Below are 16911 nucleotides of genomic sequence, written 5' to 3'. Positions count from 1 at the left end.
TCCTGTCCTGCCCTGCCGGGCTTTTTTGGGGTGCCCGCGCAAGCGGGGTCCCTGGCGGGGACAGCGGGGCTGCACGGGAGCGAAGTGAAGCAAGGCAGCAGTGATTCAGCGGGACACGCAGCCGGCCCCGTGCCTGGGCGAGCCGGGGCAGGACGGGCACGGCACGTCCCTCCCGGGGGCGGGCAGCCCCGGGGGCAGCTCCGAGCCGCCACGACCGGGCGGGGGTCGCGCAGACCCCGGTCCCGGGCGGGCGCCGGCAGCTCCCGCGCAGCGCCGAGCACCGGGCGGAGGAGCGGCGGAGATGGGGATGGAGCAGGAGGAGGAGGAGGACGAAGGGCAGGAGGTGGGGCTGGAAGTGAAACCGATTGGGGGGGGCGGGGCGGGCTCGTCATGTGAACGGCCGCATGCTCGGGCAGAAGTGGGTCACGGCGCGGCGGAGGGGCAGGTGCCAGAGCCGCCCGGTGCCGCCCGGTGCTTCCCGGTGCCGCCCGGTGCCTCCCGGTGCCGCCGCTCCCCGCGCCGCTCCGGACCCCCGCGCCGCCCCATGCGCCCCCCGGCGCCCTGACCGCGGCGGACACGATGAGAGGTGGGTCCGGGGTCCGGGGGCTGCGGGGGGCAGCGGCAGAAGTTGGTCCCGATGGGGATCGGGGGTTCCCGCATCAGCCTGGCGGAGGGGGACGGGGAAGACCCGACGTCAGCCCGGACGGGGATACGAGGGAGCCGCATCAGCCCCGCCGGTGGGGGACGGGGGGACTCTGTGTCAGCCCGGACAGTGACAAGGGGGTATCCGCATCAACTTTGCTGGAGGAGGACGAGGGGAGCGGTGTGAGCCCCGCGGAAGGGACGGGAAGGACCCGCACCAGCCCCGCGGAGGGGAGCAAGGGGGGAACCCGCACCAGCCCCGCCGGGGCCGCTCTGCCTCCTCCAGCTCCCCCTTCGTTAGGAATAAAATTCTTGTTTATTTTGCTTTGCTTTCCGACGCCGGCTTAGGCGCACTCTTAAGCTTTTCCCCGCACTAAACCCCTTAATCTCCTCTTCAATATGTTGCTCCCACCAGGGCTGGATTTATTGTAGTTTTTCCCCCCTTTTATCCCTCCCCACGGCGTGGGGGGTAGTTTGGGAGGCTCCTGCAGGGACGGGAGAGGGATCAGGTGCAATTTTGGGTGCCCCTTTTCCAGGGCAGGGGTGAGTTGTGCCAGCACCTGCTTGTTTTTACTCGTTCCCAAAGGTAATTCCTACTTTTCACCCCTCTGCTTTGCCAAGCAGACGGTGGGGAGGAGGAGGATGGAGGGAGGAAGGCTCCAGCGGGACAATCCAGCGGGGCCTGGTGATGGTGACGCAGCGGTGGCCGGACTCAGCTCTGTTCCAGCGCGCTGGGCTGGGATTTTCATCCTCCTTTAAATCATTTTTCCATCATGCCCTGCCTTCCCTGAGCCCTTCTCCCTGCCAGGACTCCCTGGTGCCCCTCCATAGGTGTGTTTTGGGGGTGCAGGTCCTTAGGCTCATTTTGGGGTGTGGGTACCAGGACGTTCATCCCGTGCTCCTCAAATCCTGCTTCCTCCCTGCGCCGCGAGTGCTGCGGCTCTGTCCCCGCCGCACTCTTGTGTAACGGTGGGGCCAGGGTGGGTGAGGAGGGCGAGGCGAGCCCCCCACATCCCCTTCCTGCCCCTCTACATCCTGGGTTTTCACCTTTATTAGGACGGAGGGAAGCATTAACGCCTGCCTAATTGCGATCACGCCTGGCTCTTACGTAGCACTTGCACAGCCAGCACCGGCTTAATTAGCAACTGGGCGAACTTTTCCTTTTTTAAAAATATTTTTCCTTTCCCCCATGAATTGCTGGTGCTGACCCTAATTTAGGGCCGAACCCTGCTGATATCCCACCGTTCCCCCCAGTCGGGCGTTTTTCCTGCAGTCCCTCGTCCTCATCCCTCTCGAAGCCCAAACGCCGCATGGCGACGCCAAATTGATTCAATCTCCATTTTCCTTCCCAAACCCGCCACCGCTCTGCCCCGTTTCCCCGGGGGCCACAGCAGCTCCTCGCTCCTGTCCTTCCCTGCGCCGCGGCTGCGCCGGGGCCGGGGAAGAGGCTTTGCCTTGTATAATCCTATACGATTTCCAGCCCTCCTGCTCACTTGTTTTGCAAGCAGCGTGGCGAGGAGCGTGCGGTGGCTCGGCAGCCTTTGCGACTTGTCCTAGTGACCTAGATCTGTCATTGGAAAAAATCAGAGAGGGCGGAGGAGGAGCTTCCCTGCCCGTTTCGGCGGCGTGCACACGCTGGCGCGGCCGAGGGCAGCCGGCACCCACCGGCCCTCCCGCACGACGGCCGCGCCTGGCCCGGTACCGGAGCGCGGGGATGGCCGTGCCTCCACTTCCCAAAAAACAAACCTGGAGGAGAAAGCTGTCCTCTGCCTTTATGGGGTCCTGAGGGGTCCAGACGGGATTTTGGATCCCCCACCCTGATAACCCCGGGGAGAGTCGGCACCGGGAGAGGGGAGAGCAGTGGTGGGGGCCGGGGGTCCCTGTCCCCAGCCCAACGTCGCTGTCCCTGCTCCCTGTCACGTTTAACTTTGAACTCGCGGCGGTTATTTAAAGAGCTGCTAATGTCTAAATCAGCCCGGTTTATCGGATGTGGTGAGCAGAGCTCTCCTGCCTTTTTTTAGCCCCAGGGAGATAATTCCCCCCCGGTTTAGCAGCACTGCTGAAGGGGTTCTCCCACCTCAGCCCGGTTTGTCCCCACCCCGGGCTGGCAGGTCCCCCTCCCCGCTGCCTCACCTTTGCCACCCTTCTGCACCAGGCAAAGTGCAAAGGGCCGCGTCCTGCGCCGGCGGGGCTGGCCTTGGCACGGCGCTGCGTGGCACGGGAGCTGCGGAACCGGAGCTGCTGAACCGGAGCGGCCCGAGCAGGAGCGGGCGGCCCTGGGGGAGCCACATCGCCCATCCGGAGCTGCCATTTCCCTGTCGGGGGCACACACTGCACCACGGGACGGGGAAAGCAGCGCCTTGCTGGGGACTGGGGAGAATGCAAAAGCTCTGTTCGCGTGCCTGCAAGGGAAGGTGGCCAGGCGTTGCCCCAGGGCAGGGTGAGAGCAGCTGAGCGCTGTTCTGGCCCAAAGTTTCCAGGAAATCTTTGCTAATCACTTAGGAAAGCAGTTCCCCCTCCAGAATCCCAGCCCGGCACGGGCCGTGGTTTTGTCATCTGAATTTTCCCTACTGCCCACTTGGCCTCGGTGTCCCTGTGCCTGGAGCCGGGGCTGCGAACACCCGGCATGGGCCTGGCTTGTTTGGGGTTCCCCGGGGTGCAGGGATGGGGATGGGATTTTTTGTCAGCCATGGGCAAAGTGCGGGGGTGCTGCGAGACCCCGAGGCACTGCAGCACTTGAGGCTGTTTAATAGCAAAACCAACAGCAGATATAAAGGGGTGATAATTCCCTTTATTTCCTTGTTTATTCCTGCCCCAACACCAAAACACAACTGTGGATGGTGGCTGTGGGGAGGAGCAGTCACTCCTGGGGCTGGAGGTTGCTGCAGAGGATGCAGGTGCAGAGCAGGGGTTTAGGGCAGGAATGGGAAATGGGGTGGCTTTGTGTGTCCCTGTGGGTCCCTGTGGGTCCCTGTGCAGCCTGGACCCACCCTCCTCTCCCTGCTCTGGCTACATCAAGGGGATGCTGGGTCTCCCTGGAAGGGGAGAGGTGGTGGAGGTGAAGCATTGGAGCACCCCAGTGCCCCGGCTGGGGCTGGGGGATCCAGGGGGGCTCAGGGCTGCTGCCAGTTCCCAGGGGTGCCCATCCCGCAGCATTGATGGAGCCTGGCAGAGGGATGGGGGACAGAGCTGCTCTCCCAGCAGGTTCACTGGGTACCGAGCCAGGGCACTGGGGAAGCACCAGGGGATATTTGGGGCAGGGATGGCCCCAGAGGCACAGAGCCACCTCTGAAATACTCTGAGCTGGGATGCTGCCCCACAACCTCCAGCAAGGACACCACGGCCTCACGTGGCCCCTCAGGGGAAGGGGTGCCCATATTCTGCCCCTGTGGGGTGACAGCTGTGCAGGCTCACCCTGGGGGACTGTGCAGGGATCTGCCAGTGCACCCCAAAACAAACCCCTCCCAGGAGTCCTCACCCCACAGCCAGGGGCACCCAGTTATGCCAATGGGGAGGGGTCAGCTCCAAAAATTCCCCAGCAGCAGTGGGGTCACAGCACATCCCAAGGCTAAATGGGATGCTGAGGGTTTTTGGGGTGGTTCCCCCAAAGCCGTGAGATCATACGGCCGAGGGGAGGGACAGGGGGAGGAGGAGGAGGACGATGGGGCCACCATCCTCCCTCCACCACAGAGAGGGGTCCAGACCCCTTGCCTGCATCCTGCAGGGCCTGCCTTGTTTTGTTTTGGGGTGCGAGAGATGCCCGCCCTTGGGGCGGAGGCGATGGAGGGGAGGGTGTGCCGGCCCATTCCCGCTCGTGGAGGGCGGCCCTGGCTCTGCCGAAACCACCGGAGCCTCCAGCAGGGGCTGGGGAGAGCGGTGCTGGGCTGGAGGGGACACACACAGCCAGATCTGGGGGGTGACAGGCGGCCTGGGCGCTGTGCAGGGACACACCTGTGCCCCTCACCTGGAGCTCCAGCTCAGGCTGGTGCCCCCAGCTGGAGATATCACTCCGAAATCCCCCCAAATCCCCGCTCCCGCTGGCGGGAGGTCGGCGTGCCCTCCCGAGCAGCAGCCCGGTCCGGGCCCGGAAGGGTTAAGGGCCGTGGTTACACAAGCGCGCGTGGCCACGGGCAGAAAGTGTGTCAGTGGGACAGGAGGGCTCCACCGCGGGGCCGCGGCAGCGCCGCACCGGGGGCCATCGCCCCGCCACGGCCGGGCCCGTGGCCGCACCGGGCCACAGGGCCACTTACATAAGGGCCGGCCGGTGGCAGCGGGCCGGGAGTTGGGCAAGAAGTGTTTACAGTGGGAGGAGAACAAATACCACCGCCGGGACATTTTAATTGCCGGCTGGAGATCATTATTACTTTTTTTTTTTTTAACCCTTTCGTTGTTTCTTTTATCCTGATCCCTGTTTTAGCCCCATTGGTCTCGGGGTGGAGGTTCCCTGCTGCCTCCCCCAGAGGGGGAAGAGGTTCACCCCCCTCCTAAATGTCCCCCCCCGTTCGCAGTGTGGCCGATGGTGGCACGGTTGTGGTGGAAGATTCTCCAGTGGGGAAACTAAGGCACGGGGGTGGGGTGGTTGAGGTGGAGGAATATCCGGGATTTGGGGTCTACTGAGATGTTTTCCCTGATCACAGTGAGATTTGGGGGATGCCGGAGCTGCTGTGGCCACCCCACCCTCACCCACATTCCTTCCCATCCCCCAGATCCTGGGGATTTGCCCCAGGGGCGTGTTTGGGGGTCGCAGGGGAGATGGGGGGATGGACCTCGGGGGTCCACGGCCGCGGCACGAGGGGACACTGAAGGAGCCGACTCGGTGATTCAGCCGGGTTTACAATCAGAGCAGCAATTAACCGTGCTGGGCTGTAATTGCCATCGCCAGGTTACGGCCGTATCTCCACGTCAGTTATTTGGGGCGAGCGTCTTACGAGCGGGTCAGGTGCCAGCGGTGGGCACGGCCGGGTAATTAGCAGGATGTTAATTAGAGCCCCAAAAGGCTGCGGGCACACGGCGGGCGGTCAGGGCTTGTCCTTCACCAGGACAGCATCATCCCCATCACCCTCCGCTCCAGCCCCGGGGGCTCTCGAGGGGCGGGATTTGGCCACCGGCACCACACGAAGCCTTTGGCATCGCTGGGGTTTCTGGGGCGTCGCTGGGCTCTGCTGGGGGTGCCGGGCCGCGCTCAGCCCCGCTGTTTGCCGGTGCCGGTAATTCCGGGTACCGGAGTATCGGCCGCGGGCGTGAGGGCGCGGCGGGCGCGATGCATCACCCGCGCTGCCGGCGGCTGCAATTAACGTTGCATAACGAACAGACGCCGCTTCCTGCCGGGGGTGGCACCCCCTCCCTGTGCCCCCCGCCATGCCACCACCTCGGTCCCATCCCGGGACAGGGCTCGGGGCGGGGTGGTGGGGAGGGGAGCCGTCCCTGCGGTCCGGCAGCTTGGGGGAGATGGCAGCGGGATCCAGGGAATTGGGGGTGTCTTGGTCATCGGAGCCGGGTGGTGATTTGGGGGTGGCCCCACATGGCCCTCCTGGTGCCTCCGTGCCCCTGTGAAAGGGGCGGCCCTGGGGCTGCGGTGTTGATGCAGCTGCGGGGGATGTGAGGATGCCCTGGACATCCCTGCCCTGCCCACCGCGGGGAAACCAGCTCTGCTCTCCCAGGCTCAGAACCACGGCAGAGGCGTAGGCAGAGGATGTGGGGAGGGACAGGGATAGGATGTGACTCCCTCGAGTCGGGGGACAAGACACTGGGAGAAGCCCAGCCCAGGGGAGGAGGAGGTAAGCCCCAAAACCACCTGGTGCATGTGGGGCATTGGGTTAATCAGTGAGTCAAAGGATGCAGGAGGATCTGTCCCTCCACTTACACCTGGACTGGGAGTGAGTCCTTCCCCAGAGTCGGGGAGAGCAAACCTGCCCCGGGGCTGGCATCCCTGGGGGTACCAACAGCATCCCTGGGGGTACTAGAGGCATCCCTGGGATATTGAGCATCCTCGGGGGTACCAAGGGCTCCCCTGAGGGACAGAGAGCATCCCTAGGAGGGACCAGTGCCATCCCCGGGGGACTGAGCATCCCTTAGGGGCCGGTGGCACCTTGGCTGCCCCTCTGCCCAGTGAGGCTTCAGTGCTCCATTCCAGCCCCCCCCCCAAGCATTAAGGGACCCCAGGACCCTGCCAGGTGCTGGGGTACAGGTGGCACTGGCTGAGCACTGGGATTGTCACTCACAGAGGTGGCCCTACAGAACACATCTCTCCAGCAGAGCCGATGGCTCCCAGGGGAGAGGGGAGGCAGAAGGGAATTACCCGAGCAGGGATTTGCACAGGCCCAGGAGATTGGAAATAACCATAATCTGGCCCTGGGGGTTATTTTGGCTCGGCGATGCCTGCCCAGCACCCTCGAGAGCGCCGCCAGGCTGAGCCGGGCCGGGGCTGCGGGGGCTGGAGCGGGGATTAGAGGGTGCAGAGATGCCGGGAGGCACGTACAGCCCCGGGGGTGCCGTGCATCCCCCCCGCGGGTCGGGAGGGCAGAGCCAGCCCAGATCTGGGGCAGCTGGAAAATGAGGAGGACGAAGCCTATTAGCAGCTCATGCCAGCGAAGCAGAAGCGGGGAGGGAAGAGGATTTGTGGGGGGAAGGGGCAGGGACCTTGAGCTGGGGATGGCTATATTGGTCCTGGGTTCAAAGGAGCTGCTGGGGGGGGGCACGGGGGGGTCCAGAGCATCTGCATCTGCAGGGATGGGGATGGTCCCTGTGCCGAGGCTGTCCCTGTCCTGGTGCACACATTGGTTGAAAAATAAAGGGAGTGATTCCCAAACAAGGTCCCTTAGCACAGAAGTGTTCTGTGCTCTCCTGCATCCAAGGGCTTTCCTACCCTAGCTCTTGCTGCTGGGGGATGGGGATTCCCCACGCCCTGTGTGAACCTTTTAGGGACCTCTCTGAGGTGCAAGAATCCTTGTGGGGTCTGTGGGAAGGGCTGAGCTGCCGGTGGGTCCAGCTCTCGTGCCTCAGTTTCCCCAGGTGCTGAGCCAGCCCGCGGCTGGGCTGCCGTGGCCGGGGCCATCCCCCTCCTCCCTCCCAGCAGTGACCATTATTAACCCCGTGATTTCCCCTCTTTCCCCATCCACCGCAGCCCAAATCGAGGTGATCCCGTGCAAGATCTGCGGAGACAAATCCTCAGGGATCCACTACGGTGTCATCACCTGCGAAGGCTGCAAGGTGAGCCCGGGGAGGCCGGCTGCGGGTAGGGGGGCGGCCCTGGCTTCCAGCCGGCCACTTTCCCAACTCCTCCCGTCCCATCCCGGGCAGGGTTTCTTTCGGAGGAGCCAGCAGAACAATGCCAGCTACTCCTGCTCCCGGCAAAGGAACTGCCTGATCGACCGCACCAACCGCAACCGCTGCCAGCACTGCCGCCTGCAGAAATGCCTGGCACTGGGCATGTCCCGCGACGGTGAGTGGTGCCCCGGGTCCCCAGGGGCCACCTGCTCCTCCTCGGAGCGAGTCAGGCACTCAGGATGAAGCTGCTCCCCCCGCAGGGCCAGCCCGGTGCAAGGAGGGTTTGGGAAGCAGGAAACGCTTTTGTGTTTTCCGTGGGAAAATCGAAACTGGTTGTTTGGTTTGACCCAGGGCTGGTCTGGGATGGGGGCGGTGCATCCAGTGGGGTCCCAGCCCCCAGGCCAGGCACTCCCGCGGGAGCCAGGGCATTTCCCAGGGCAGAGGGCGGTCGTGGCTTTGCCCTGGGGGGTGAAGCTGCCCTGACGCGGCCGTCTCTCCCCCGGGGCAGCGGTGAAGTTCGGCCGCATGTCCAAGAAGCAGCGGGACAGCCTCTACGCCGAGGTGCAGAAGCACCAGCAGAGCCAGGAGCAGAGCGGCGGCACCAAGGATGAGCCCGAGCCCCTGAGCCGCGTTTACACCACGAGCGTCAGCAGCGGCCTCTCTGACCTGGACGACATCTCCACGCTGTCTGACGGGCTCCTCTTCGACTTCCCCCTGACCCCCGATGGCAGCAGCACCTACTACAACCTGGACCTGCTGGCCTCGGCCCAGCCCTCGCCCGACCAGTCCAGCCTGGACGTGGCTGATGCCACGCTCATCAAGCAGGAGTCCATCTACGAGCTGATGCTGGAGCCGGCGCTGTTGGCACACGGGGCCCTGGAGGGTGCCCAGCTGCCCCCTGACATCTCTGTCCTGGAGATTGGTGAGTGCCAGTGCAGTGTGGCATGGTGTTTGGGGCCACCCCAGCACCTTGCAGGACACATCCAGCCCCGGGGACACACACCTGGTCTAGGGGAAGGTGTCCTTGCCCACGGCAGGGGGTTGGAATGAGATTTAAGATGAATAAGTGGATGGGATTTAAGCTTCCAACCCAAACCATTCTGGGATTTGAAGACAGTGAGCCCAGCCTCAGCTCTTGGAGCAGTCCCAAGGCTCCCTGATGGAGTCAGCACACCCAAGGTCATGTGGCACATCCCTTGCTTGCTTTAGGCTCAGCCCCGGCAGCCCCAGAGGCCAGGACAGGGTGGGGGTCCCCAGGTCTCACCGGCTGCTGTCCCCCCCTGCAGACAGGGTGGCCCAGAACGTGGTGAAGTCACACCTGGAGACGTGCCAGTACACAACGGAGGAGCTCAAGCGCCTGGCGTGGAGCCTCTACTCCCCCGAGGAGGTCCGTGCCCTGCAGAGCAAGGTGAGTGCCACTGTCACAGCCCCCTGGCACAGCCAGTGTGCCCTGGGGCTGTGCTGGGTGAGAAGGTGTCAGTGCTTGGGAGCTGCCCAGAGGGGGAGGTTGCTGTGGCAGGTCACACCCCAGGTGTCCTAATGCCACCATCCTCTGTGGATGGCACAGCACTGGGGTCTCATCATTGCCCTGGGGGGTGACAGAGCTGGGGTGCCAGGGTGCCAGCACTCCCTGAGAGTGTCCCCTGTGGCACAGAGCTGTGAGGCCATGTGGCAGCAGTGCTCGCTGCAGATCTCCAACGCCATCCAGTACGTGGTGGAGTTCGCCAAGCGCATCGACGGCTTCATGGAGCTCTGCCAGAACGACCAGATCATCCTCCTGAAAGCCGGTAAGGGGGGGAGCCCCACCGCCCCCCTTGCGTCCCTGCCACCCCCCTTCGTGTCCCCACCGTCCCCCTCCCACCCCCAACACCTCTCCTGAGCGGCAGCCACGGGGCCAGAAGCAAATCCCATCTCTTCTCTTGGCTGGTGCTTTCCTTTTGGGGTCCCCCCGGCTGCCCCAGTTCTCCCAGTGCTGGGGGAGCAGGTGCTGGGCTGGAAGGAGCTGCAGGTCACGTCCAAGGACGATGGTGAAGGGGGGCACGTGGGGAGTGCCTGCCTTGGGCAGAGGCTTTTCTCCATGGCCGCCCTCATCCAAATGTCACCCAGAAACTGGGATGGAAACGAGAACAGAAGGTTTTCCTCTGGGAGAAGGGGTGCCAAACTCAAACAGGAGCAGGGAGGATTGAGAGAAAAGGATTGGCCTCTTCTCCCAGCAAGAGACTGGGGAGAGGAGGATGATGGCAGCGCACACCCACGTCCCCCACCCTTCCATCTGCCCAAGCTGGCAATGCCGTGCCCAGGCCGGGGAGCTGAATGTGCAAAACCCCCAAAACACTGGGAAAACCTCAGTTTCTAATCTGTCAGAGCTGGGGAGCTGAGATTAGCTCCCAGCCCTGGGGACACATGCCAGCGTCCCAGCAGGGTGCTGTACCCCAAAGCCAGAGCTGGCTGTGCCTGATGCACTGGAGTTTAACTCATTCTTTCATTTCTTCCTTCCATTTTCTTTTTATTTATTTTGTTTTCACCCTTTCCTCTCTCTCGGTGCTCCACCACGACCTCGGTCTCGCTGTGCCTGGCTGCGAATGACTGGATAATATTTCCCTTTGGTGAAATATTGTGGTCACAATTGGACACCTAAAAAAACCCAACCGATCCCAAAAACCCAAACTGGATTTGTTGAAATACCCATTCTGCTCTTGGGAATGAACAATCTGGACCTCAAACGTGCACTGGGGGCTTTCCTCTTTCTTACATTTGGTCCTGGGGTGATGGAAACCCCCCTGACCTTCCCCACCCTGCCCTGCCCTGCCCTCGTCTGCGCTCTCTCTGCCTACATCAGGTTGCCTCGAGGTGCTCCTGATCCGCATGATCCGCGCCTTCAACCCCTTGAACAACACCGTCCTCTTCGAGGGCAAGTTCGGTGGGATGCAGATGTTCAAATCTCTTGGTAAGGGCTCCAGCTGCCCCTCCCTTGGGGCTTTCTTTCTCCTCCTTCTTTCTCCTTCTTCTTCTTTCTCCTCCCGTTTTCTCCTTCCTTCTCCTTCTTCCTTCTCCTCCTGCCTTCTCCTCCTTCCTTCTCTTCTTTCTCCTCCTTCCTTCTCCTCCTTCCTTCTCCTCCTTCCTTCTCCTTCTTCTTTCTCCTTCTTTCTTTCTCCTTCCCCTCTTCTTCCTCCCCCTATCCTCTGTTGTCCCTGTCCCTGTCTCTGTCCCTCTACTCTCTCTCTGGACCCCAGACAAAGCTGGAATTTGCCAGGTGAGTGTCCAGGACCCCCCTCCACCCATCTCCTCTCCCAAAACCTTTCCAAGCTCCGGGTGCTGCTGGGCGGGCAGAGCAGTGACAGTGACACTGACAGTGACAGTGACAGTGACAGTGACGTGTCCCTGCTGTCCCCTGCTCAGGCTGTGACGACCTCATCGGTGCCGTCTTCGAGCTGGGGAGGACCCTGTGCCGCCTGCAGCTGTCGGACGAGGAGCTCGCCCTCTTCACTGCTGCTGTCCTGCTCTCCCCAGGTACTGGGGGCCCCCATATCTGGGGGTGTCCTGTGGGGAGAGCTGACCCCATAAACCTTCCTTGGTGGATGATTTCAGTTATTCCTGGGAATGGAATTTGGGGGAAAAAATGCATCTAAAGGTGGACAAAATGCATCTTGGTGGGAAGAGGAACCGTGTCATCCATGGTGGGGTGGGGAGCAGAGAGAGGAGCCAAGTGTCTTCAAAACCATCCTGGAGAGCAGGAAAGGTTAAAAGAGCCACTGCCCTGTGCCTGGGAGAGACCCTGTGGTCTCTGGCCCTGTGGTGGCTCTGACCTTGTGGTTGTGGGAAATGGATTAGCCTCTAGTAGTGATAACATTCTAATAATTAGCTTCTAATTGTGATAGAATTATAACATATATATTGTCTCACTCTTCACTTAAGACTAAAAATAAAATAAAAGTCTTTAAAACATCTCTCTGTTGCCCCATCCTAAGTCAGAAAAGAACCTAATCCAACGAGTGGTGACTCTGTCCCTCCTCTCCCGCAGACCGCCCGTGGCTGACCGAGTCCAAGAAGGTGCAAAAGCTCCAGGACAAGATCTATGTGGCCCTGCAGCACGAGATCCAGAAGAAACACTCCGCCGAGGACAAGCTCTCGAAGGTAGTGGCACAGCAAACCCGGCCAGGGGAGCAGGAGGTGTCTGAGCTGGGGGATGTGGCTGTACCAGAGCTCATGAGCCACACACATTTTGGAGAGAGAGAGACCCCAAACCTGTCAGAGGAGGAGAAGAATTTCTCCTTCCAAGGGCTGTGAATCTCACTTGTGGTGCAGGCAGAGCTGCTGAACCTGGCAGTGCACCAAGAAGTGGGCTTTTTTTAGGAAAAAGCCATTCTGGGAATGCTTTGACCTGCACAGAGCTGGAATGGGGAGGAGCCCCCACTGTAGAAAGATGTGGGTTTGGGGGTGAGGCCACGTTGCTGCCAGGCTGTCCAAAGGTGGGGAGTCTGATGGTGCCCCAGTGCCAGGTTTGATCCCCAAACCCACCCACTGTGCCCAGGGAAGGGGGAACCACAGTGCAGGGGACACCAAGTGGTCCCCAAACCCCCCTGCTTGTCCCCAGGAGAGGGGGAAGAGCAGCATCAGAGCCATCACACCCAGCATCCCATGGTCACCAGCTCCTTCTCTCCCTGCAGATGGTTTCCAAGCTGCCCTTGATGAAGACCATTTGCAACCTGCACTTGGACAAGCTGGAATTTTTCCGTCTCCTGCACCCAGAGACTGCCATGAACTTCCCCCCCCTCTACAAGGAGGTTTTCAACTCTGAGCTTCAGTACAGCGACCCCCGGGAGAGCTAAGGCCAGGAGCCAGTGGCCCCCTTTGAGTTCCCCAAAATTTGGAGACAAACTGCACTTCAGAGGTTTTGGGCAATTTATTTAAATCAAATAATCAAAGGCAAGAGAACCCCGGGGGGGCTGCGGTGCCTCCCTGGCCCCGTCTCCTCGCTGTGGATTGCAATAGCTCTTGAATGTAAAGCACCTTGAAGGAAAAAGCAAATGGACTTTGCCATACCAGTGAAATGAATGTGAAATCTCTGCTTGGGAGAGGAGATGCTCCTGGCAGTGGTGAGGGACAGGCTGCTCCTGGTGACACAGGAGGAGGGAGTGCCCTTCCCGCTGTCCTGGCTGCACTCTCCACCTCCCATTTTTATTTCTTTGTTTTTTAATTATTATTTTTATTCTATTGTGGATTTTTAACCCAAACTTCAGGCATGGGATAAAGAAGGGGCGATGCTGACTCGGCTGGGTCGGGTTGGGGCTGCAGCTGAGGAGAGGGAAAGGACAGAGCCTTTGCTTTATTTCATCTCCCACGGCTGCAGCGGGACCCCGGGAGCTTGGCCAAGGAAGGTCTGGCTGTGCCTGGTGGGGGATTCAGCACAGGATTTTCCTGTGGGGGAAGCTGGTTTGAGGGAAAAGATGCTGAGTGCAGCAGGGGAAAAATTTTGCAGGGTCTCCATGCCCTCCGTCACAGCATTTTCCCAAATTCCCAGCCAGCTCCTTGTCCAGCTGGGCGACCACCTGACTTTGTGGAGCTGGTTCAGCAGGTTCATCTGCCTCATGCCACCTTTGTGTATCCCAGAAGCTTTTCCAGGCCCACGGGACTTCAGCCAGAGCCCAGATCCTGGCCATCCCACCCCAGAGGCACCCGTGGCCACTGGAGGGGCTCCAGGGCTGTCCCTGTGGCCATGGTGGCCGCAGCAGTGGTGGCTCTCTGGGTGCTGCTGTTGTGTGCACTTCTCTTACCAATCCCATTAAAACTGCTCCATGGTTCAGCACCCAGAGCAGGGTTTATGACCCTTTCTCCACCCAGCCCACAGCTGGTCCCATCCCCAGGTTCTCCTTTCCCACACCACACACAGCAGCCCAGACGTGGCTGCAGGTTGAGTTGGACCCAGGCTTTCCCCTCAGTGAGCTCCCTAGAACTGTTATTTTGGGAGTTTCCCTAGAGTTAGCAGGATTTAGGAGCTTTTTAGGGGGAGAAACTGCCTGCTGGAGTCAAGGGGAAGTGAAAGGTCCTTATTCCCTTTAAGGAATAAGGCTGGTTGGAAGGAATGTGCTGTTTGGGACCTGCTGCTCCTTTTGGGAGGCTCAAAAGGGGATGAAGGAAGGATTGGTGGGATGAGATGATGCTGTTCTAGGCCACGGCAGCAGGGGATGCTTGAGAGACTCTGTGGCTCTGCAGATGGATTTTTCCGTCCCTGCTCCTGCTCCCGCTGCAGCAAATGCCAAAAAACTACAAGGGAAAAATCTGCTCCGAGGCAGCCCCAGTTTCTGCTGACAAAGGGCTAAAATCCCCAGCTCCTTTCCTGCTTTGTGCTGATTCCTTGTGCACCCAACCCCATCCTCGGGCAGCTCAGACCATCCCTGAGTGTGAGCCAAAACCTTTGGATCCATAACTGCACCCTTCAAATGAAACAAGCAGCTTTCTTAGCAACGTGAGGGATATTCCTGCTTTTATCAAAAGACCTCCTAGGGAAGACCATGGACCAACCTTGACAAGGGAAGACTCCCCAGGAAGCTGATGGGATTTCTGCTCCGCTCCAAGGCAGAAGGATTTTGGGATTGCGTTCCTCTCCGGCAGCTGCCGCGTGGCTTTGCTGACCACACCCCAACAGCAAACTCCCATGGCTTTGCTGACCACATCCCGACTGCTTCTGGGAGTAGATTGGAGCCTGCCAGCCTCAGCTCCCTCTCTGCTGGAGCCAGGTCTCTGGGAAAAGGCTGCCAGGCCTCCCACGACCCCACGCAACGTCCAGTGCCAATGCGTCGCTGCCCAGCGCAGCGTCCACGGCGTGGGGATGTGCCCGGCTCCTCTCCTGCCCTCTCCAAAGCTTGGACAGAAGAGAGAAGTCAGTACTGCCTTTTATGTCCAGAGGGTTGTGCCTTTTTTTTTTTTTTGGAAGCATCATTTCCGACAGCACCGTTCACTTCCCGGGAAAAGCAGCCCCAGAACGTGACTGAGCTCAGAGGGAACAGCCCGTGGTGGTTTGGGAACTTTTGGGGAAAAACAGAAATTAAAAAAAAAAAAAAAAAAAAGCACACACCCTTCTTTTCGACCCTCAGTATTCGTCAGCCAACCCAACACACACCAGTGGTGAACGCCACCGACTTCATTTCATCCGGCAAAGACCCCAGGAAAGCACCTTAATTTGGGAACAGGCCATCAGAGCCCGTGGGGAGAGATTCTGGATTATTCTGAGCAATAAGAGCCCCCCCCGTGGGAACCTAGGGAAGACTGGAAGTATTAAGCACGTGTAACTCGACCTGCCAAACTGCAGGAACCTGCACTTTTCAGTTCTCTTCAGAGGAACCGACTTGATTCGATGATTTTTTGGGAGGGGATAAAGTGATTCGGTGTCGATTCAGTGATTCCTGGCCTGGGACGGGTGCCACGCCTGGAAAGGGATGCCAAGGGGTGGAAAGGGATGCCAAGGGGTGGAAAGGGATGCCAAGGGGTGGAAAGGGATGCCAAGGGGTGGCAGCCCCTGCTTGAGGCTCGCCAGGGCTGTGCCAAGGTTCCTCACCCCTGCTGGGCCACCCAGAGCTTGGAGCTCGCAGGGAAAGGGTGAACAACAAAGCCTGGGCAGAAATGCCCAAAAAGGGAGATTTCCCTCTCCCCTGTGGCCAGTGGGGAGGGGGCCCAGGAGCCCTGAGCCCCCCATGGCTCTGATTTTCCAGAAATGTTCCCATCCCGACATGGGATGTTCCTTTCCAACAGCCCTGGGCCGCCAGCGATGGCTCCTTTCCAGACCAAGATTAATTTAGTGTTTGTTTGTCTGCTCTGGCAGTGTAGCTGAGTGTCCATTTCCACCCACAGAACCCTCACACTGTGTATAAAGATGGATCAAAAATATATATAATATATATTCTTGTGAATGTTGGTGCAAAAGAGAAAAATATATAAAGTTTTGGTCGGCTTTATGTTATTTTTTATCTCTATGAATGAAAGGAAGAAATGGAAAACCTTTTATTTCCATTTACCACCCCTCCACACATACCTACCTGTAGATACCAACAGGTTTTATGGAAATGTTTTACTTTTTAGATTTAGGCAATGCTTCTGTTCTCATTGAATGTTCTGTCTTGTAAGATTGTAATTTCTATTTTTTTAAAGAAAAGAAAATAACTAAATAAAATTTCCTCTTTCAGACCAGTCAGCTTAGGAAGGGAGGGCAGGGGAGGGAGAAATGTTTATTTAAGGACAAAAACTGTTGTTGGAATTTTTCATAACATTAAATAAAAAGTAATATAATGTATGGATGACAACCTTATTACTGAGGTGTGTTCTATCGGTACATAGATGTATATTGCACAAAATTTACAGGAAGAAAAATAAAGTCTGTTTCACAAGGTTAAAAAAAAATATAAATATAATGTTGGAAATAGTGATTTTAAATTTTAGCAAAGAGTGAGACTGAAAATGAATCCCTCAACGTGATGGAAAAACCTTTAATTTCTTCCATGGGTTAAAGACTGAGCTGTACCAGAATCCCAGACTGGTTTGGTTTGGGAGGGACCTTAAATCCCATCCAGGGCCACCCCTGCCATGGCAGGGACACCTCCCACCATCCCAGGCTGCTCCCAGCCCTGTCCAGCCTGGCCTTGGGCACTGCCAGGGATCCAGGGGCAGCCACAGCTGCTCTGGGCACCTGTGCCAGGGCCTGCCCACCCTCACAGGAAACAATTCCTGCCCAAGATCCCACCCATCCTGTTCAGGATTTGGACATAAGGGCAGATTTCAGGCACTGGGAGATGTTCCTGCTTCACTTAATGCACAGCAAAGTGAGCCAGGAGCAGGCTGGGACTGTGCCCTGTGGGTGTGGGGTTGGTTTGGAGCCCTTGGCAGCCCCTCCCAGCCCCTCTGCATCCTCCAGCTGGGCACTCCAAGGAAGAGCAGAGCTCTGGGAAGGTTCTTCCTCTGGGAATGCTGCTTGAGCAGCCCCTGAGCTGAGGGACAGGGACTGCACCTGGC

The 16911-nt window shown here is 59.3% G+C and overlaps 1 protein-coding gene across 2 annotated transcripts; it reads left to right on the top strand.

The window, feature by feature from the left end:
* Window positions 1–261: 261 nt before the first annotated feature.
* LOC103821903 (nuclear receptor ROR-beta-like) lies at window positions 262–15856 on the top strand. Of its 2 annotated transcripts, none has more exons than XM_030233612.2 (10): window positions 262–343; window positions 7766–7851; window positions 7942–8083; window positions 8417–8830; window positions 9195–9316; window positions 9563–9695; window positions 10748–10855; window positions 11308–11418; window positions 11930–12042; window positions 12576–15856. In XM_030233612.2, the coding sequence occupies exons 3-10, from the start codon at window positions 8071–8073 to the stop codon at window positions 12735–12737; spliced, it is 1176 nt and encodes a 391-aa protein (XP_030089472.1). In that variant the 5' UTR covers window positions 262–343; window positions 7766–7851; window positions 7942–8070; the 3' UTR covers window positions 12738–15856. The 2 variants fall into 2 exon arrangements, with proteins under 2 accessions (XP_030089472.1, XP_030089471.1); XM_030233611.2 differs by lacking the exon at window positions 262–343 and adding an exon at window positions 454–586.
* The last annotated feature ends 1055 nt before the right edge of the window (window positions 15857–16911 follow it).

The sequence above is a fragment of the Serinus canaria genome, chromosome 28 (assembly GCF_022539315.1).
Source record: "Serinus canaria isolate serCan28SL12 chromosome 28, serCan2020, whole genome shotgun sequence".
Lineage (NCBI taxonomy): Eukaryota > Metazoa > Chordata > Aves > Passeriformes > Fringillidae > Serinus > Serinus canaria.
This window is presented reverse-complemented; position numbering and strand designations above follow the sequence as displayed.